The 23,975-nt window shown below is 33.8% G+C and overlaps 1 protein-coding gene across 16 annotated transcripts in view; it reads left to right on the forward strand.

Annotated features, from left to right (window-relative positions):
• The window catches only part of Tomosyn (syntaxin-binding protein tomosyn), a 50,541-nt gene extending 27,439 nt beyond the window's left edge, over window positions 1–23,102 (forward strand). For 5 of the 16 annotated variants that reach the window (XM_085656763.1, XM_085656762.1, XM_035869559.2 and 2 more), the window contains 11 exons: window positions 1,846–2,184; window positions 2,633–3,134; window positions 16,072–16,197; window positions 16,396–16,515; window positions 16,614–16,742; window positions 17,148–17,354; window positions 17,652–17,760; window positions 19,226–19,309; window positions 19,671–19,766; window positions 19,889–20,013; window positions 20,318–23,102. In XM_085656763.1, the coding sequence (XP_085512889.1) occupies window positions 1,846–2,184; window positions 2,633–3,134; window positions 16,072–16,197; window positions 16,396–16,515; window positions 16,614–16,742; window positions 17,148–17,354; window positions 17,652–17,760; window positions 19,226–19,309; window positions 19,671–19,766; window positions 19,889–20,013; window positions 20,318–20,580 (2,100 nt within the window). In that variant the 3' untranslated portion in view covers window positions 20,581–23,102. Of the gene's footprint in view, window positions 1–1,845; window positions 2,185–2,632; window positions 3,135–7,428; window positions 7,475–10,535; window positions 10,618–16,052; window positions 16,198–16,395; window positions 16,516–16,613; window positions 16,743–17,147; window positions 17,355–17,651; window positions 17,761–19,225; window positions 19,310–19,670; window positions 19,767–19,888; window positions 20,014–20,317 lie in introns of all 16 variants that reach the window. The other 11 variants (XM_085656767.1, XM_085656770.1, XM_085656769.1 and 8 more) reach the window with 9 other exon arrangements.
• The last annotated feature ends 873 nt before the right edge of the window (window positions 23,103–23,975 follow it).

Genomic DNA, 23,975 nt, shown 5'->3' on the forward strand with positions numbered 1-23,975 from the left:
CATACACACACACTCACATATATTATATGATTACACGGTGTATCTTATCTGTGAGTTCGATGGGAAGTGCAGGTTATTGCGTCGTTGTAGGTATAAATGAAAGAATCTTAGTAGGGTCGTTTATTTTATCAATTTTCTTCCTGTTTATACGGGCTTCGCCGTCGTTTCTTATATCATATCGACGACTTTAATATTCTTTACGCTTGGACACTACGAGTCTTTCACACGTATATACAATATATATGTCGTTGATAACAATATATAATAAGATTATTTATCTCGTATTATTACCATTGTTTTTCCTTTACGAAAGTTTTTCACTGCATGTAATGCATATTTGCACACATAAAGATTAATTGGTTAATGTTAGTATAGATAGATGTTAATTTTTGCAAAACTCATTAGTTCATCCAAAATGTATTTCGTTATTATATTTTATTTGTTAAAGAATTATTATTAAATTAATTACTTTTATGATATATCTTCAACGCGGATATATATATAGATCAGATGAAATGTATAAATATTCATCTTAAATCCTATTTATGTATTGCTTTTGTTGATAAATGAAGAGAAAAAATAGACATCCTCTTTGAAATGCAATTATATAATATCAGAGATGTTTTAAAGTTACTCTCAAGATAGATACTACATATAATTTCGTTAGATAGACTTCTTGGATATTTTCGATCGTACAACGACTCCTATATAATCCTATATTTAAAACTATTTAGAAGTAAAATTGAAATTTCTATTCGAAAAACAAAACTGTATTGCTTTCCGTAATGGGGATACGTATACTGGAAGAATCTTGAATAATTCTTTATCATTAGATCGATTTCTAATACTATAAAAAATTTTACGAGCATCTTAAGCAATTATGATAATCAGACATCTCGTCTTGCAGAATTTATTATTTAAAAATTCTTTGCTCATGGTCTTATTTAGATATCGCAAATTCCTTATCGAAACTGGGAAGTGACAAGTGACCACGTTTCTGCAATATTTTCTTTTTTTTTTTTACTTTTCTTTTTATTTATTTTTTTTTTTTTATTTAAAAAACGTTAGGTTCGAATTATTGCACTTCTCATAATTTTCTACACTTAATCGTTCAAACATTAAAACATAACGATTACTGATTACGTATAATAAAAAATTTTCACTTATTATATTAATTCTGATAGAAATCCGTAGGAATTTCACGCGGCTATCAGTGTGTTAAGTGACATGTGTGTGGTGTTTCGAAGACATAGTAAACGATTATGCTCGAAAGTAAGACTTAATCTTTTTTTTTCATCGACGGATGTGGTTAAAAAAAATTCATCGAATCGAGTGTTACGTCAAATTTTTTTTTCTTTTTTTTTTTTTTCATTACTGAATAATGTATAAACTGTTATTTCGACAGAATGTGCATTAAACGGGCATCAAAATATAAAATGCAATCGAAAATATAATACTCGTAGGTCTTTTTCTAATGGAGTGTTGAAAGAAACTAAAGAAAGGGAAATGAAAAATTAATCATAACCGATAGTCGACAGCGTGGTGTGAAACTATATTCGAGAAAGAACATGTTATCGCGTTGGTCAGCGATAATCGCTAGCAAACATCGAGTATAAGGAAATACCTTAATACGAGTATAATTTTCAATTTTCGCGTTCAAATCGGTGCGGCCTTCTCGTTTAAATCCGACGGCGAGCGTGTTTAATTTAATGGCAGCGATAAAAGAGACGCGCTAAACATAATACGATTGGATTGTGCCTGCTTTTAGTCGTAGAACGAATGTTCTGTTTTTTGTACCTAATGAACCGATTGATTGTGCAAAGCCCAACATGTTGAATCCATCAGACTCAGCCGGAAGCGACGAGGGAGAGCGAGCCGATATTAACGATGCCGCTAGCAGATACTCATCAACATCAACAGCAACAACATTCTCAGTGTCAGCGTGCATCGCCACGTGATTCGAGTTGTCCGGTCGGAAGCAATGTTGAAAAATTGACCGAGGAATCGACGAGCGAGGGCTCGGCCAAGCTCGTCTCTGGAAGTACAACTGCATCGAACGGTGAAGACAGCCCGAAGAATCATGGTTGGAAGGGTTTTCGTCTGAAACGACAGCTCAGCAAGGTCGATCTCAAGATAAAGAATACGTTTGCGTCGTCCTTGGTGTCATCTCAGAATGGGGTACTTGTATGTTCTTTTTAAGATGCTCTTACATAACGGGAAATCGTTTTATTGGACGAATCGAACATATTTTCGTCTACTTTTCTTCTTTGGATTTTTCTCTTTTATTTTTTTTTCTCTCTTTCTCTTTTTCTATTTTTTCTTCTCTTTCTTTCTCTCTGTCTGCTTCTCTCTTATCCAATTTCCGAAGCGTCTTCTTCTCAAGGTCGTCGTTGTCAATTATCTCGACCTTGTTCGCGGTACGTGTCAATTCATTCTCGGGATCTTCTAACTAGCTACCGAAAGGAAGCGGTGCAAAGTGGGCCGCTACTATGTTACACACATACGCGTGTCTTTCTATCTATATATACGTACTAATATAGCTACGTGCAAGCTGATGGTCTTTACTACTTTAGGCGAGTTCAGTTGTAACGGGTCGATCGACTGAAAGTTCATACGAGTACCCCATTTCCAGCAGGTAGGCAGTGAGAGTGCCCCTCCGAAGAGTTCTTCCGTTTTTTATTGCAACGTCAACGAGTCCTCGAGAGCTCTTTCACCGGTCGAAAGTCTTGAGACGGAGGAAGACGAGTCGGTCTCCTGTGCGAATCCTTTGAGTCGCGAAAGTCCTCAAGCTTCTTGTCCTCATGATACGAAAAACGCAGATACCGAAAGCGAGAGACAAAGCGGAGTTGAACGTAACGAAGCCGTCGAAAGAACTCACACGGCGAACGTTACGACGATGGCTACGAGCACGATGGCCGCGAGACCTTTAGAATTGTCCTTGCATGAGAACGATCGAAAGCCACGATTGAAGAGGATAGTGATGGGGATTCAGAGTAAGAGAGAGGGACGTCTACTTTCCGTGCCTAATCTGAAATACCAGAAAACTGATGGATCAACCGTTTGTGACCTAAGATGCGAGGATAACACGGCACCAGTCGCAGACTCCTTCACTGGAAATCTTATAAGAAGATTCAGTAAGTGTTTTAATCTTACAAATAGAGAAGAGTGTTGTGTTGCTCGTGTGGCCTTTTTAGAGATTAACGGTTAATCGTATTAGAGATTACTGCATTGTGATTGAATGTGTTGGCGAACGCGTGTGTGAATGTGTGAAGCTGCGCGTCGTACTATTAACGAGAAAGCCTAATATATTTCTTAACGAGAAGCACGCGTTTAACTAATTTCTGTTAATTAACGTTCACGTGCGATAACAAAATGCGCGAATCGTTACTGCTAACACGGTGGCCCCAGCTATTAGTTTTTCTTTTAACATATTTACCTTTCGTCGGAGACGACACAATTTTATCTGATTGTTTAATCATCGATCTTATTGTTAAATATTATAAAATTAACGATATTTAGTTCTTTCTCGGTATATATTGATTAAATAATAAAATAGAAATGTCTCCGGCTAGAGGTTAAATTATTTTCTTTAATCGATTCCGTTTGCTATTTGAAATGATATTTTCTCTGATATTAATGAATGAAAGACGAAGAATTTTAAAAAAGTAATTGATTCTTGAAAAGTTTGATCAAAGGGTAACGGATACGGTCGTTGGCTATTATTTATTCGCGAATCTCGAATATGAATCAATTAGAATTCTTTTGATAATAGGGATACGAGAGAATGAGCATATATATATATAGTTATGTGGAACATCATAAGAGTCAAAGTAGATACACCAATGGAACACCATAATTGCACGATGTGCCGCTAGCACGTTCTATAGTTTAAAAGTTTTTCCCTGGTGCATTGAAAGGATACGTTCTATATTATAAATTACAGTGTGTATCTATTTGGTGCGTCGGTCAACGTTTTAGGCGCAACGGGTATGCGTTTCGAATGAGATAGCATGTTTCACTGGCAATTTTAGTAAGCACTGCTTCGGTAGAGTCATGATATGTATCGTTTAGCAAATAAACCGATTTATATTAAGCGCACGGAGATATATCTGTGAAGCGTTGTTTTAGCTTTTATCGAATATGAGATCTAAAGTGGATCATCTTTACGTACTCGTCAATAACTATATCCGTTATTCTCTCTCTCTATATATATATATACATATTTCCTTCCAAAAAGAAAGAAAAAGACAAGAAAAAAAAAAAAGATATTTATACATACATAGAAAATATACACCGCATTGGCAGTACTAGCGCGAATTAAAGAAGGAAGTCAGCCTACGGCGATTTGTCTGAGTTAAACTAATGTTACACGGAAAGCTATGCTAATCCTCGATACGCTTTTCTGCCCCATTTTTTTTCTTTCTTTCTACTTCTTCTTCTTCTTCTTTTTCTTTTTTCTTTTTTCCTTTTCTTTTTTTTTTTTCTCTCTTTTTTCTTCCATATCCAGCGGCGGATAGTAACATTCTAGGGGCGATCGATATTTTCTCATCGTCTATTTTTCAGTATTGTGTTTCACGTCGAATAATCGGAGGAACGAGTTCATCTACTTACTGGATCATAAGTTACTCGATATATTTTCAGAAGAGGAATCTCCTCTGAATCAATCCTCTAAGAGAGCTCTATTTTTTAAATTTCAGGTTATATGAATTTCTAAGATTAAGCGATCCGCCTCTGTAAGCCTTTTCCTTTTTTAATTTCATCTCTTCTTATACCTTTCCTATACCTTTTTCGCTCATTCATTTTATTATTCATTTTCTTTTCTCTCTCTCTCTCTCTCTCTCTCTCTCTCTCTCTCCTGACTTCCTAATTCCATCGCTTCCTCTCGTTTATATACATACTCTGTACTTTCGGTGTTAATGGAAATGCATAGGATGCCCGTAGAAACGCATGAGATAGAAGTCTTACATGACGCATCATCTTTTGAGACTTTATGCGACCATAATGCGAGACTTTATAAGACCAATGTATGGTCCATTTTTTATATTCTCTTAAATTTCTCGTATCGCCATTATGAGAAAGTTGAACTTGTTTGTAATTTTTTTAAAGATAAACAAATATTTTCTTTTTTTTTATATATATATATATGTATATAAGAGTCAAGAGGAATTTAGAATTTGAAATCACGATTGTTTATAGGTATGATAGGATATTTTGATATTAGATTATGATTCTCTGATCGCATTGAAATTATTTTTGCGAATAATTTGATTACCATCTAAGAATTTCATTGTAGATTGAAATATTAATTAATTTTTATTGAAATATCTGAAGAGAATATTTTTTAAAAATTTGTGGATACATCGTTGGTAATATTGAGAAAGTTTATCCGACGTTTATTTAAGATCAACGTTGATACTTTAAAACTTATTTTCTTATTTCCTGCATTAAAATTTTATTTTATTGATTAATGAAGAAGGTTCTTGAGAGAAATATATTCTAAATAATTTCGATATAGTTCAGAGGAATCGATTTTTTTCTTTTTTTTTTTTTTTTTATAAATACATTCATTTACTTGTCGTAACTTTTTAAATTCTGCAATTCTTTAAAAACTTATTTTTTCTCATGGATTATATAGGATCGTATATTTCTCCATCTTTTTATATCGCGGATAAATTAAACGCTGGCATTTTTTTTTCTTTCTTTTTTTTTTCTTTTTTTTTTGTTGATAAAGATGATTTCGATTTGAATCAGAAAAACGCGAGAAGAAATAATATATCTTTTGGACAAAGATAAAATATAATTCTTCACGAAACATCGATCATTTCTTTATCGAGAGGATGCCTAAATTTTCTTTCGTTTCTGCAATCGTTTTTCCTTTCGTTTCTTTCGTTTTATCGATCAATTTTTTATCATATTCATAAATAAAAATCCTCATCATATTTATATTATGAAAAATGTTTTTATGGAAATATTGTTTCGTCTTACGAATGAATTCTTATTGAGTAGCGAACGTATGTCATCAGGATATTCAAACATTTTACAGTAAAAGAAAATGTATAAAAGAAAAGAAAATTTATAAAGAAAATGCATAAAATATAAGAGTATATATGTAAGGAGACGCATAATACACGAGACTCTTTCACTCGTTTGTTCTTTATCAGACTTTATACAAGTCATTTATTTTATTTTTCGTCTTGCCATTCTTGTGAATCGACAAAAGATGAAAAAGGGATGCAAATGTTGTTATTATTATTTGAACAGGACAGGTAGGGAATCTTTCTTTGTATTGACCCTGTTGTAGTCTTACTTTTTTTTTCCTCCTCACACGAAGCTCTACAGAATGTATAGCAACGAAGTGAGGAAAATCTAATGCAAATTGAACGTACGTACTTACTGGTAAATAAAATTTTACTTATTTATTGAAGAATAAAAAAATATGTTGGATACTAAATACGAAAAAAAGGAGAATGAGAGAGAATGAAAGGGATGGGTATTTGTTAAAAAAAATATGGTATTACATATAATAAACAATCGGTATTATCGTCGGAATCGAGGCAACGTTGAAAGGTATCCTTTTCGTACTACGATATCGCGTATCATATGCTTTACCATAGTAGTATGATACGAATGTCTTGAATTCAAAATCGTCAAACTAAAATCTCATCGGAGATTGAAAAGAAAACTGATCTTATTTGGTATGGATTTTTAAAGATATGACTTTTCCATTTTCTCTATATATATATTTTTTTTTATATATGTGTATATATACATCTATATATATATATATATATATATATATATATATATATATATATTAATACATTGTTAGGTCAGCCTGTATATACAATTTTCTTGACTAGTAATCCATGTGTTCTCCTGCTTGGATAAACAAATTCGATCATGCTCTTGTAGTCCGAACCTTATGGCACGACCCATGAGTATGGAATGCATAGTTGAAATGTTTTAACTTAGAATTTGCACCATCTTTTTTTTTTGGTTTGGATAGGAATTTCTTTTTATTATTATTCGTCTTTGCGCACATAGGCTATTGAAATATTTATTAAAATGTTTTGTTTCATTTGAAAAATCCTCTTTCCATGAACGTTCGAAGCTTTATCTCGAACAAAACACGTTAGAACGTTTTTGTGGATTTAACATCATATATATATATATACATACACATACACATACGTGCATATACAATCGAAAGACGAGAATTTTTTAATTTTTTGCATTCTTTCGAATTTGAGCGTTATGCCAAAGAAAAAAAAGAAAAGAAAAAATGAAAAAGAAAAAGAAAAAGATTAAAAAAAAAAGAAAAAACAACAAATAAGAAAAAAGAAAAAGAAAATTATCAGCGGTTTATCTCTGACCGTTCATCGTTCCGGTAAACGGTGTGAGGAGATTCTACTCTAACCACTTTTTCAGGTTCAAATCAGTTTTGCGGTCTTCCCCGACAGCAAGCTCGATTCAGGTAACACCGAAGAAGATTTTTCATTAAATATTTCGCAGTTGTCTTATCACCGAGAGAAAAGTACGACGATTGACGCGCTTTTGTGTTCGATTTTCTGAAGACGCACTTTATATAATTGCACCATTTGTCACGACACTTCCCACATTTTTTAAATTTAATTATTGCGTATGAATTACGATCGAGGATCCTGGCTTTTTCATTTGTATTTATTAATAAAGTCGATCGACGTACAATCGAGGAAGAGTTACACGATCATTATCGATCGAAATCATTCAAGTGCTCGAACAAGTGTTCACAGTAGCTTAGGTACATTGTTAAAGTTTAAAAAAAATCGCGAATAAAGTTCTTACGGTGAAGAAATATCGAATGTCACGATATGTAGCCGATCGACAAATGGACTCTCAAAAATGACAGGAAAATTCCATTTCGTTCTATGGCAAAATGTTTTATTCTCACTCTGCTTTTCTATATTGTATACACATATATATGTATATATACATATATATAAATTGTATATAATTGTATATGTGCAATATATATATATATATATTTATATATATATATATATATATACGTATATATACACACACATATATATATATCACAATGTATGTACAATTACACACGAGCACCTTTCTCTCGGTACAGCGTCGCTTTTCAAAGCTTTTCGAGATATCTTTTAAATGGTTTTGCACGCATTAGCAATAGTAATGATAATAACACGACGTCACAGCATCATTGATTAAACGACGAAATGTCGACTTGTTCCGCTCGCGTATATTTTTGTATTTTATTTTTTGAATATATACCTATATACACGTGTCACATGTACATAACGATATAGTCCGAACGTTATACTGCGAGCAATCGACTGTGTAAGTTATGGTTGACAGGGTGCTTTGTGGATTACTTTTGTTGGCTTTTCCTGGCCTACATTGACTGACTGCTATAGAGAAGACTGTATAGTACATATCAATGTGTATTTCACAAGGTGGTCGTTACAAAGTGGGAAAACGATCGTACGCTCGACCTAGGAAGGTGCTCTTCGATCGATCGATATTCAAGCTTTTTCCTCTTCTTTCTTCTTTTCCTTTTAAAGGAAACCACGTTTTTCTTTTTTCGTAGTTTTTTTTTCTCTCGAAACGATCGATATACATAATTGTTACTGGATTCTCTCATTCGAAGGTCTTTTCATGTTAAAATTTTTTGATCTTTGAGATCCGAGTTTAAGGGCATTTGATAGGAGATAAGTTTATTCCTCTTTAAAATTTAAAGCCAAGTTCAGATGACTGCACTAAATACATACCATTCCAGAAGTCGTAACAATTAATTTATTCTGGGTAAGTTCTAAGTTGTATTCTTCTTCTTGATGTTTAATGAATGTACAATTAATAATGAGAACAGAAAAACTTATGAATTATCTCGCTTTAGTTTTCTTTAGGTTATTATTACCAACGATATAAGCAAGATATATTGATATCAAACGATTATTGAATTATTATTGTTGATTATACGATATCATTCTCACAAATATTTTCGCAGCGTAAAGTTTTATTGTAGATGTTGGCAAACGTCGTTAATATTATTGCATGCTTTTTACATTTCGTGCGCATGTTTTTTCTTTTAGCCTTATATTTGATATATTCGTCGATCATGGTAGTATGGTCATCAGGAAATATCTGAGAAAAAAAGTATCCACGATAAATCCTATATTTAATTTCTAATCTCGATTCAAATCACAATAATAATTTTAATGAGATCACATAGATAATGAATCATTTTATTTTTTCTAAGCTTCGTTCGATAGATGTGCATTCGCTTTACGTTTGCTGACCTATAATTATGTGTTTGCCCTGTGCAATTTCATTTACATCCTAATTTTCGTTCCTTTTTTTTTTGTTATCCTCTCCTCGTAAAAATCAAGTGGGAATGATATCGAATAAGTAGATCGTTAAATTTGAATAATCGATTAAAGTTCAATTATCGTCGTAACATCGTTGTAAAAGAATATTCTTTTGTTACTGGAGAACAAAGTCGTATAAATATATAGTCGTATAAAATAATTTTGAAACTTTTTCAGCAAAAGAAAATCTGTTGTTACTATCTAATGATTAGATGAATGGCGTTGGATTACTATTCCAAGCATCTTATGCTTCCATCATTATCGGAAAATCGATCTTTAGACGGATTTATTTTATTTTATTATCCCTCTTTCTCTCTCTCTCTCTCTCTTTCTCTCTCTCTCTCTCTTTTTGAATTCTTCACAAATCTCTTCGGAGAATATAATTTATTTATATTTTTTTGTCGCAACGATATAAATCAACATGAATATGTTAAAACAGAAGAATTAACTTGAAATACGTTATATTTCCGTAATTATTTTACGAGAAAGTTTTAAAATTAATAAGATAATAATATTTATTTATACAAAATTTGCTGAATGTTTAAAGGGGCGAGGGAAGCAATTTTAAGGTGAGATCATAATATAATTACTTACAAATGCTAATAAATTCATCTTGTCGATGAAAAGTCGTTTTTTACAACATTAGAGAATTTCAACAAGTTTTTAACGCAGATTTTTGAGAGGCGTCGTTTCAGGTGTTTTTTTCTTTTTCATGTAGCAGCGAATAAAAGTGCAAGGTCGTTCGTGGATAAAATTTATATCCGACGTTCGTTCCGCATGGTCGCTGATTTTGCTTTTTTAAAAGTTTCATTCTAAAGCACATTGATTTATAATATTGGAAACGATATAACGTAGAATCTTTTGCAAATTATTTTCAAAATGATTAAAAAAGGTACTTGATACTTGATCATAATATAAAATCGTCTGATATTTCTGATATTTGATCATTTGGCAAGACAATATTTCGTTGATAGTCGATTTAAATGTATACCTATCATTAAGATAGACTTAAATATAAATATTTATATCGAAAAATTGATTCCTATCCATGAACGACTTTTGCAGAATACATAGGAGAGAATAGCTGGTATAACGAGCTAGTGATCGTTCTATTATTTTTATATTCCCTGTCACATTTGACGCATGAATGATTTATAGATGAACGAGATGTACGTATCGCTGGTAACTGGAAGAAACGTGGTTGGCAGTGCTGGGAATGTTGGTGGTAGCAGTGGTAAGGGTGAGAGCGATAGCGACCAGAATAATGCTTCGAGCGTTAGCGAAACTCTCGGTAATCGGGGTGTTGACGATAGCGAGGAAGGTGGTGGTAGTGGTGGTGGTAGTATCGTCGAGTATAGAGCTGGAATTGGCGGTAGATGTGGCGATGGTGGAGGTGGTGGTGGTGGTGGTGGTGGCGGCGGCGGCGGCGTTGTTCGATCGTTGGCCACGCGTCGTACAAGCGGTGTGATCAACACAGCTGACGACGAGCATAATAATACCGGCATGGCTGTTCGTAAAAGCGCGGAAACGCGTCCACCACGAACGACCGCCGTACGCAAGCTCCAGAAGTGTTTGAGCACGACTACAACCAGCCACTATGATGCGGATACTTACTGGGCCGCTGGCAGAGCCGGTTCCTCCTCAACGACATCCTCCCCGCACTCCCATGTTCTGCGTAGCAACGACGCGCGTGGCTATTCGTCTCCCGGACACCAGCCTTCTTCCAACTACCAGAACATTCTGATCAACACCAGGCAATATAGCAGCCTCGGTAGTATCGTCATTTTTAGAACGATTGTTTTTAATGATGTGTCGATTGCATCAATCACTGAGACATCAATCTTCTAATCTTCTAGCTCTCTCTCTCTCTCTCTCTCTCTCTCTCTCTCTCTCTCTCTCTCTCTCTCTCTCTCTTTCTCTCTCTTTCTCTCTCTCTCTTTCTCTCTCTCTCTCTCTCTCTTTCTTTTTCTCTTCGCTATTACTAATTTTCTTCTTTTTTAATCCATCTACTTTCTTCTTTCCTTTACACTATCATATTCTCTATATTTTTCCTTTCCTTCTCCATCTCTTAAATCTATCTTCTTCTCATCTCATGAAACAGCATATCTTCTACAAATTATCAGAGGATCTCTGAGATTAGTCGAAAAGCATTTTTGCGCGTTAGCATTTTTGCGCGGCGTTGCTATGTCCATTCCGTTGTCCTGTTCGAATATATTCTAAGCGAGAGAGTTTTTAACTGATCAAACGTCGTTGTCGAAAAGATAAACGATAAGAAGAATCTAAGTTCATCGAAGAGTCTATCGTTCAACGTTCGATTTAGCAACGCCGTTTCTGCGAACACATCTACTTCTTCCTACACTTTCCTGATTGTCTGTGATTGATAGTATCTCTGGTTTTCATGCCGATGTCAGTGTCAATGTATTTTCTCTCTCTCTCTCTCTCTCTCTCTCTCTCTCTCTCTTTTTCTAGTGGCTCTAATACTATCTGCACCCTTTTTTCTTGTTTTGTTACCACCGTCTTTTACATTACACTCGTCTACTCGGCATTGCGAAGTCTTGTTTTAGATGGGAACGAACATAAAAAATGAAAGAAAAAAAAAAAAAAAAAAAAAATACAAAGCGGCACATTTTATAAATCGCTTGAGATATACTTAGCTGTTGCACTTGCACCCTTCGAAAATGATGATCTTTCTTTCCGTTTATTAATTGCCTTCACTCTTTGACGATTCACCGAACTCTTGCTTGTTTATTTTATTTAATAATAGATGTGGTCTGACGTTGCATAATCCGTAATGGTGTATCTTGTCTGGATGTAGAATATAGGAGGCACAAACACTGTTTTGACGTAGTTGTTAACGTTAACATTCTCGAGTACATACTTGCACGCGCGCGTTTTGGACCGCTCGAGATCTTGGGGAAATGGAAGTGTTGTGCATTAACGAGCCTTTGTGTGTGTGTAAAGTGTACAACCGTAGATCCTTAATATTAGATGATATCGTGAATAAATATAAACAGAAAAAAAAGTGCAGAAATTTGATCGATTACGGCAATCAATTCAATAACAATTGATTTGCATCATTTTAAATTTTTTCTTCATTTCTTTTTTTTTTCTTTAACTGGGACGATAAAGTTAAGTACATATAAAATAAGAAGGAAAAAGTTTTCAGTGAGCTCGCACGTGAGACAAACAACTTTAAAAGTAATTTTCTGGTTTTCTTTTCTTTTCTTTTCTTTTCTTTTCTTTTATCTGTTTTTTGTTTTTTTTTTTTCTTTTCTTTTCGTTCCCTTTATGGCAGCGAGATAACATCTTTAAGATACCATTCGAGTTGCCTCACTTCTTCTATGGGCTTTAATTAATTCAAGCTTCAAGTGTCACTCGAAAATGTAAATAACTGTGGAAGACACTTTTTAAGAGCTTAGAAAGACGAGAGCATGTATCTCGAATTAGCATCTTGCATAAGCAAGTAAGTTTATCCACTCCGTTCATATCTGGTCCGTTTAACGGATAAACGATGCTATCTGTTTTATATGCATCGGATTGACGCTTCAATCTGTTCTAACTCTCATATTCGCGGAACGTAATCGGCGCCGTTTCGCGTATAATCAATCGCGTATTTCAAGGTGTGGATCCGTGACAAGGAGCCTCCTATAGTAGGACAGGACTGTATTGATATCGATCTGTATCACTTTGTGCGCGCGCACGCGTGTATACCACCGAACGGAGGAAGAGGAGAGGAGAAGAGATGTATATATCTATCCCATCCGATAAGATAACATTCGTAGTTCGATCGAAACTCGAACAAGAGTCTTCACCGAGAGTCCCTTTTGTCTCGAGGGAATTCGAGCTAAGCTAAACGAGTGGGCACACGTCTACAGTAAAATTTTCAAGTTGCACGCTCGGCGAACCATAAAGAAGTATGCCATCCAATTCCAAAGACCTCTTTATTGATTCGCGTTAAATGTCTTTTGTCCTTCGAGCTTTTCGAATATTCACATATATTATCGAAAGTCACTTAACCTATTGAATAAGGATCCATAATAATTCTAACTTTCAATTGCTAAATTGTTATATGAAAGTACGATGAAATCGTTATTTTTCTTCTTCTTTTTCTTCCATTTCTTTTTTCTTTTTCTTTTTTATTTATTAAAGCAAATATATTAATTCTAATAGATATTTTTTTTTCTTTCTATTCGATGTTATAATTTATTTCTCGCACGTTAAATCGTTTTGATGATATGGAGGGAGGTTTTCTTCGCGATTAATTAATTCGCGATAATCGTCGCGAATGCACAGAGTGGCGTGAGAATATATAAATTTCCAGAAGAACGCGTTGAATTTCACGAGGCGTTACGAAATATTGTCGCGCGCTTGCATTTCCATATGTGACGTTTCGTACAGCTTTCCACATTTACGTACATTGTCCACATATACATACATATGTGTATGTACGCGAGATGATGTTACGATACGTTAGCGACACGTTAAGTTCGCGCTTTCTCTCTTTCTCTCTTTCTCTCTCTCTTTTCCCCACCCTTTTTGTCTCTTTCTCTCTCGTACCACTCGCTAGAATAGATGAATACCGTATCTTGCAGCATTCTCGGCAAGTCTTAAGTAATTAATCCCGGTCGCGACGGTGGACTCTTCAGAGCGTTTCATTGACAAAGCGTACTTTGTCGCCTGTCGTTAGAAATGAAGAGAAGAAGAAAGAAAACCGAGGGACGAGAGAAAAAGTAGAAAAATTAAAGAAGTGAGCTAACTATAATGGAATTACCTTAAAATTTATATATATACGCATACATCGGTTTTTTTGAAAAGCTTTTTCAAGAATATTCAATGAAAATGTAGACGCAATTTTTATTTAATTACATGATATATATATATATATATATATATATATCTATATATTATCATATTTACATTTTCTATTTGAAAACGATGACCATCTCTACGGATAAATCAATATGTATGTGTATGCGTCGTGTTGTCACGAGGTAATGGACTTTTAAATAAGGAAACTTTACGCGTATAAATTGCGCCTCTTTGACTTAGGAACGGATACAGGATTGAGCAATTTATAATCGGAACTGTGCGAGGATGCATTGAAAACCGATAATTAGATCTCGTAGAATCTCTTACCGAACGAGATCCGACAATTTCTGACGGTGTAAGATATCGTTAGTAAGATCTTATATGGCATCCTGGATACATATACTAAAACTTTCTATCTTGGCTCGATCCTGACACTGTTCCAAAATTTATTGTAATTTATCGTGTAAACGTAAACGTCTTGAATAATATATCATAAGAATAGTATTTTAATGTTTTCAGCAAAACAGATACCTCCTATACGTATACATACATAGGTATTACGGACAAGATAGAGAGACACTTTGGAAGGAAGGAATCAAATCAGCAGAATAAATTTATTCCACAGATTAAAACAACGCACCGCAGGGCACTTTGCTACCCTCATTTTCATTTTGTCGACGCTCTCTCTTCCCCTCCTCCTCTTTTCAGATGTAAAACTTCGTCGAAAGAAAATATTTTATACGTTTCTATCGTAAGAAAGTTGAACCGGCCGGTGATGTTAATTCAGCCTCGTCGAATACAAAATCAAAATTACCCTTAAAATCTTTACCTGCTCGATATCGATAGAAAAGCCTGCACCTAGTCGAGGACTGTATTTAGTACTCGCGCACGTGCTCGTTGAAAGAGGTTCTCCATTTACCGTAATACATATCCGAAGCCTGTATTTCGAAGAATCACCTTGCATTCGATGCTAATCCCTAGCCGTGTTATTATGCTGGCCCGTAATCGATGGTCAATGATCATTCTGCGTGTACTCGTAGAGCTTGTGCTTCCGATAAAAAAACGATACACATCCGAGCATTCGAATTTCGAAGAGTTTGGATTCTTAAGGGTTTCCTTATTTTTGACTATTTTTTTTTAGTACTAGAATGACGTGTTCCATCCGATAAAACCTCCTGTAGCGAGTTTGACGATCGCATATATATATATATATATATATATATATATATATATAAATGTATATATATATATATATATATATGTAAATGTATATATATATATATATATTATACATATACATACATATAGTAGATATTAACGAATCGGTCGATGAGTGTGATGCGATGTGATGAAAGATGTTACGATGCCGATTGCCGAATCAAGAAGTCATGGTAGTATTGTGTTGCTGTTATTGTCGTTGCTAATGCTCATGCTACTTGTTCTTGTCGCTGTTCCTTAACGTTTGAAAATTGCGTCGATATTGTTGTTGTTTTAGCTGGCGCTCCCGTTGTTGTAATATTATTGTATCATTGTTATTTATTGTATTATATTTATCTTAATATCGTTGTAATCTGTCTCTATGAACGTACGATCTTTTGTTATAAATTCGTTTACATCGATACAGTGAATAATTTCAACTTATGTCCGTTCTAATCGGTGATCATGAATTGTATTTTTATTAAATCATTTCACGTTTCGATGTAAAATGATTTAACGAAAATCGATGAATATTAGAATCAGATATAATTTAATTATTATCAAATGATCACGTTGAAGTACGAAGCGTTGAAAGTATATATGTAGTATGTTGTGCATGACGCTTGTAGACAGATTAAACGAACTACACATTCTGTATGTAATCGTCAGTTTATTTTTGGGATCGCTGGCCGGATAGACAAATTTGACGGTTCCTTTCAACGATCACGGAGCTCAAGCATGTCTTCGCTTGAGAACATCACCACGGAAACCATTAGCTGCCTTACGTTCGCTGACTCCTATACGAAGAAAAGCGGTAAGTTGAGTTACTTGTTAAATCTATTTAGTTATCCCTTAATGTAATATTAAAGATTTCATTTGCTAGGAGCTTTATAACTATTCTCTCTCTTTGTGTGTGTGTGTGTGTATGTATAAATCGATTTTACTATACACATAGTAATAATTTATTGTAATATATATATGTATGTTTGTGTGTGTATCGAATTTTTTCAAGATACCAGCACCTTACCCACTTTATGGGTTGGTACGTCTTTGGGGTCCATACAAACCATCGTATTTAATCCACCTGTACCAGGCGAGAGACATTCATATCCTGTGGTTGTTTCGACATGTAGTAAGATATTACGATTAGATGGTAAAATTTCATGCCAATTATAAAATCATACGTCGGCTTCTAATTTTTTTTTTTTTTTTTTTTCTTTTTATAAACAGATGGATCGACGTTCAAGTTGAAGGGTTGTATCTTGTCGATGTCATTTTTGGATTGCAATGGCGCATTGATACCATATTCTTTTGAATCCTGGAGAGATGAGAACGTCGATGGAGGAAAAGAACGTAACAGTAAGAATACATTTTTACAGTAGAAATATATTTTACAGTAGAAATAATTTTTTAACAATGAATAATATCGTAAATGTTTTATATTATATTATTTATAAAGATCAATAATTATTAATTTGTTGTTTTCTATAACGTCGAACGAACTTATACGTTTTATCGTAATTGATCATTCATTCTTATATAAAAGAAATTCACATATTATATTCTTTATGAGTCATTGACATTATAAAATATCGCGTAATCATTTCAATATCATTGTCAATATCAATAAATGTGAAAATGCCGACGTAGTTTATTTGCGAGGCACGTTACATTCAACGTGTTAACATTCGTTCGGAATGAATCGAATACTGTTCCTGACGGGGAAATAGAATAGCGGATAACTGTATTTGATGCTTGTTAAAGAGAACCAAGGAAAATGCAATAGCCGATTATCACCGTCCTTGAACGCTCAAGTTACAACCGGGGATGGTTTTGAGGATCGGCAATTTGTCGTCCTGACGTCTGAGAAGCAAGCGAGGGTCGTGGCTTTACCCTCTCAAGATTGCGTCTACAGACAACAATTGGCAGAGACTCATATTGTAATCAAGGCAGAGGTTACGACTTTGAAAGGTAACAAGAACTTCTCTCTCAGTTTGCTCGTCGTTGAAATTGAATTCTATTCAATGAAACATCATGGTGTCGTATTTTAGTTTCAACCACCATTGTTGGATGGTTAACACATGACAGACGGTCTTTTAGATTAGTTTTATTTATTACGGCGCACAACAACGTTCTATTTGCAAGCATAACTTTTTCTGTATAGAGGAACATTTCTTTTCTATATTTTTCTGCATCACTTTTGATAAATAAATTATTAACAATTTATTCAGAATACAGATTGAAATATAATATAATTGAATTTTTCAGATAATGTCTGCCTAGTATGTTACGTCTCAAATGGTCACGTATCTACGTATAGTCTACCTAGTCTCAGGCTGCTAATAGACGTCGATTTTCTACCGCTTACAGATTTGAGGTAAGCAAAATGATTGATTATAGTAATTTTTTTTTTCGGATTGCCTATTAATGGTCATTTTATTGTAGCAATGCTACAAGAATTTGTCGATTTTCTTGAACTAACTTATACGCGCTTCTACGTTTAAAAACTTATTGTAATAATAATTGTTTATTGGTTATTATATAGCTATACAAATTTATATTTGGGCTACTAATGCTTATTATTCATCAAATAGTTAAATATTATTAATCGATATAATATAAAATATTATTAATCAAATAATTAACAATCTACTAGTAATGTTTTGCTTTCAAATGGACATTAGGCCTAAAGTTAATACGTATCAAGCGGTAATTCAAGCGGTTAAGCAAAGCTCATGAATATATTTGATTGCGTAGAAACAAGATTTATTTATACAGATAAATATTAATATATTATATAATATAATATAATTATATTGTATAAAAAGCTTCATAGTTGCGATTTCATTGCGAAGATCTATCGAAGATCTTGCGAAGATCCGCACGGTATAATATTTTATATGCTTACTTTAAAATTTTTATAGCAGATTATTCTAATGCTCTTTGATGCAGTATTGCTATATTTAAAATTGTTCTATTAAGTATCTCGTGATTGTAAAATACTCCAAATTTTTAGCTTCAAGCTGCACCAAAATTGCTTCGAGTTTTATATAAATTTTAAATATTTGTAATATACATTGAATTTTATTGGTGCATGGAGTCGAATAATACATAATTCAAATATGGCTTGGCTCTTATCGAATAGTGCGGACGAAACGCATTATTGCTATTTGAATTTATAAAATATATACATACATATAAAGCTTTATGCTAAATATAAATTGCAATGCAAATCCTTTGATATATACGTATATGGTTTATTATATACGAACGAATAAGAAATTTCAATGCTCTGTGATAAAATATATTTCGGTTTTATCGGCAATGTTATTCGTAGAATTTTGTACAAATTTACTCAATGATTTCGAATTATTAGAGGAGTAGAAGAAAACTAATATGGCATGCGACTTTTCTCGTCTACGATACTAATCAAAGCACTCGTTTATCCTCGACACACTCACGGCATGCCCTGTGTAGAACTTTTTTATACGAGCACTCTTATCGCACCGTTTATATCTTCGTACAATCGCATCTTATATAGAATTCAAAGATTCTTTCATTTTTAGGTCGATAACGCATCTATATATATATGTAAATAATATATACATATTGTATACCAACGTTAATTATATTTCATTTATTATTATGATATCGTTGGAGAATGTAGAAATCGCGCAGCCAGGAACATGCGAGCAAGGTTTTTCACATACTTTTTTTTTCGCGCTCGAAGACCTAGGCAGACAGCTTTATAAATATACTGTCAGACGATTTAATTAATAACTATTTTAACGCTCGTTACGGTCGGCTGCTTACCTTCCTCCTGTCTCTGTAATCTCTAACAGTTTTCAGACTACAAAACACGGCATTGTAGACCCCATGTTGTCCATATGGGGTCATCAACTGTTTGTTAATGGCGATACCGATCAGTAAGTCATTTATGAAATAACAAATCTCCCAATAATCTATGTTACATGATACATAGTGATATATCCTACCTTATCCGCGTCATTTATATTCTTTTTACCCCCATTAATTTTTTTCTAAATGTTATGGATCATTCAGCACATATCAGCAACATATATACATATTATTTACTTCCTTCCTTCTAAAGTCTTTTTCGAGCTAATAATCTATTCACCCAGCGAAGCTTGATGCTATGTATGCAAACGCACATTAAACGCATTTATTATTCAGCCCTGTTATCATTTATTTTCTATCTAAGAAAGAAAGTGGTATGAATAAATCTGCACGTCACGGTAAAATCCGTACGAATATCTTCTTTTTCAGGATTGCGAAGACTCTTTGCTTCAGTAATCGTGGCCACGGTCTGTATCTGTCCTCGCCTACGGAGATACAGAAGTTTTCAATATCAAGCGAATTCTGGTAGGGCAACGAATAAAATTATTTTACCCGTACAAATAATAAAGTTGACTTCGATAAAAGTTTATAAAAAGTCATCCACGTATTATTGAATTATTCGAAATTACGAAGCTTGTCATTTTTAGCGGAGAATTGACCGAAATGATGGGAGATTTGTTTATCGGTCACGATATGCCGGAACCACCTAAGGAAAGTTTCTTTAGGGGCCTGTTCGGCGGTGGTTCGAGAAGTCTCGATAGAGAAGAGTTGTGTAAGTTGCATTTCCTTCCAAAATATTATTTATCTTTCTTCTTTTATGCTTACGTAATAAAATGTTATAAAATGTTTGCCTTTCGCTGAGAAATATGTTACACGCAGCACGCTTCGTAGACATAATATATTTAAAAGCTTTAAATCCCAAAATATTATAGCTGTTTACCTATAAGATAATTAGCATACTCTTTAGTGATTCCATTTAAGAATTCATTAAAATGTAGGTACAATCATTTTCTGTGCTCTTAATAAAACACAATTAAATTATGCAGTTTAACCGAGAGAGAATTGGTACATTTCAGTCGGCGAATCGAGTGGTCGTGCATCTCGTACAGTTGCTAAACACATCCCTGGTCCAAATGCAGGCACGGAAAATATGAGAGAACGCGTTACAGGAATCACCGGTGAAATTGCTCAGGCGCATCACATGGTAGTGGAGCGTGGAGAGAAGTTGTCGCACCTTGAAGAACGAACGGCTCGCATGATGTCCGAGGCTGAAAACTTTTCAACATCGGCACACGGTCTGATGCTAAAGTACAAGGATAAGAAATGGTACCAGCTATGAGAGTATCGCTTGATTCGAATCCGGATACGATTCATATGGACGAGTATGGAAATTATATGCAAGAAGTTGGCATTTGCGATTCATTCATGAATTCTTCTCTCTTTGATAAGAAAGCAAAATTAACCGTATTACAAGCTCCAAGTGTATGCTCTATGAGAAACATGTATGTAGGGACAAAGAGTGAATTAGAGTGGAAGTATGAGAGAGAGAGAGAGAGAGAGAGAGAGAGAGAGAGAGAAATATTAATAGATAAAAAGGAATATGAAAGAGAAAAAGAAAAATTGAATGTGTGAACGAATAAAGTATAGGATCGAGATGATAAGGAAAGCTCCCTGCGCGCGTGCACATACACATACATATACACACATATACGCATACACACAGTTTCCACACACACACACACACACATGCGCATATACACAAACAACACATTCACATGATCATCTGTGCTGGTCACAGGTTATAGGTACGCACATTAGCAAGACGAAATTGAATGGATCGTAGATAATAAAGCGATTACATATACAAGGTCACTTCAACAACAACATCGATCATAATCTTTATTCAAGAAAACATTAAGACATGAAAGAGGCGGTTCGATATGAGCTTATAGTACGAATCGCTTAAAAATCATAAAGGAGTGAGACGACGATACAGGAGTCAATACGAGCAATTACGAAATAATTCGCCTTTTAATCGATGGTACTCGTTGATTCATTCGGATGTCCTGCGCCATTTATGACGTCTTTACATTACGCTTTTCTTTATTGTCGATGAAGTAAGGGGAAAAAAAATGCGACAACGGTGGAATTCGAGTGAAACGATATAACATCGTTTTACTTTCTTGTCTCATTTTTCACGAAGAAGATAGGTATTTAATCACGGGACATGGAATTATCAAAGACAGCAGAAATTCAAGGCGCAGCGATTTTATCCTCCGAATGTATTGACAATAAAAATATAGTTAATTAGTCGAACATGCAGAGGATTGGATAAAATATCAAACGATGAAGTATATATTTTATCCACGGAGGCGAGTTTTGTAGTAGGAAAAGGTATACTGCGAAACACGTCACGCCGATAAGAATGTATAATTGTTATCGAATTGTAGTTATCGCTAGACACGCTAATGTATATATATATAATGGAATGAGAAAAAAAAAGAATACACACACACACACACAGACACACATACACACACACATACATACACAAAGTAGGAAAGATTATGCGTTATAAAAAGCTGTTTATAAATAATGTGTTATAAGTTACGCTACTTCAGCGTCGTTGGTGAATTCAACTGAATTTGTAATGCATAAATGGCACGGAAGAGCAAACTATTCTAATTTTAACTGTACGTATAGACTAGATAACATAAAGACAATATATGATATACACACACGTGCGTTCCGGGCGCGCGCTTGTGCGGGTGCAAAAAATTCAATTGAATTTATCGAGGCTCTGAATCGACGTACTGCTTCCATAGCAATAATTGTATAGTCGATGTTAATGGTACTAATCACTTGCATTAATACTTATAAATGCATCCTACAGACGATTAACTAGAATGCATTCTTCGAGTTGTTTAAACTTCGTGGTATGATCTTTCTTGGACAATATATTCAAATCGCATTGAATTAATCCCGTTATTATATCGTGGGATGTCTTCACTATCAATTATTAGTACAAAACTCGCGAACTCGGCGAGTCGTTGGAGACTTAATAGGCGACATTTACGAGAAAAATATAATAATGGAAACATGTTATTCGAGGCTAAGGATCGAATAAAACTTTCGGTTGTTCGGTAGGTACACTACATTTGCGCTATCCTACATACATCTAGAATCATTGCTCTTTGGAAATCGGAGATTCTGCATGCGAGCGATTTAATAATAGTATATTAATAATTAAAAAAAAAAAAAAAAGAAAAAGAAAAAAAAAAGAAAAAAAAAAGACAAAAAAGACAAAAAAAAGAAAGAAAAAAAAAATATATATATATATATATATAACAAATTCATAAGTGGAAGGCTATTTTAACGCTCACACGAAGGGAATGAACGTTTCTTCAGTTCGAAAAGAGAAAGTGTTTTTTCGGACTACTGTGAAAGTGGTTTTTTGTTGTAATAATGGAACTGTAGTTAAATGTGCCATAGTTATGAAGGAATAGAGATATATATATATTACCGTTTAAGTGTTTGATAATATAATATACTCCACAACTTCCGTTGTACACGGTAAAATATCATACTTTACAGATTTCGACTACTTATCTGTCGCATCGGAACCTGCAAAGATCTGTTTGAAAATAATTTCTCGATATATAAAATGTAGTTTCAGTTATATTTAAACTTAGCTAACTAATTTCGTTTTCGTTCCTCGAATCATTTTCATACACGGTGCTTGTAATCTTCGATTGGTAATTATTTAGATGAAAACAGAGCTGAAACTATCTGTTGTATATCTTCATATCACGATACAAACTATTGTCACGTACTTGATTGAATAAACATTAATTTTGCCTATTCCTTGTGCGTGCCGTTACATGCATATATTAAGTTATTATACTCGACTTGAAATTATATTATAAACCAGCATTAGTATTATACATAATGTTATGTAAATGATCTTTTCTATTTACCTAATTTACCTAATAATTATACTTAAAGACCAAAATATAAAGTAGTTCGAAAAACGACCACTGTGACGCTTGCGTCGTTTAAATCCAAACGCGCGCCAAATATGGATGCCCGATGTAAGAAAATTGTGAGTGCTGCTACGAAAAACATTGCTTATCTTTTTATAATGATCTATAACGAGTGATCTTTTTAGCTCTACGCGATATTCGCTTCTAGGTTTTATCAATATATTTTTAATTTTAGAATAATGTAAACAATTAAAAACGATATCTGTCGTAATTACAATAATGCAATAAGTTACAAACGATATATATCGTAAATTCAGATTTGATCTTTGCTTGTAATAGATAATACGTTGGTTCCTTTTATCATTGATTGTATTTTTTCACGTTCTATCGAATTCAGTGATAATTATTGTGTACTCCATTTCCATTAACGAAGATGAGGAAATTCAAAATAAACAGGAGCAACGATGGCAACTATGTAAGCAGGTAATTTTGTTATTTTTCAGTTAATAACGCATATGGTTTTACTTTGTATCTGAAGAACATAATTCAGTGTTTAATATAATAAATTGATATAGGAAACATACAATTTATTAACAGGTATTTATAAAAATGCTAAGAAATTTGCTTATTCAATTATACATCATAAGTTATGGAACGAATGATTTTATCGAGTAGGACAAAATTAAATTAGAAAATGTTCAAGGATGTTATTAAGAAATATATTTTCTCACTTGTTAAGGTAGCGATCTAA

The sequence above is a fragment of the Vespa mandarinia genome, chromosome 4, assembly GCF_050613455.1.
Source record: "Vespa mandarinia isolate Hongniang chromosome 4, ASM5061345v1, whole genome shotgun sequence".
NCBI lineage: Eukaryota > Metazoa > Arthropoda > Insecta > Hymenoptera > Vespidae > Vespa > Vespa mandarinia.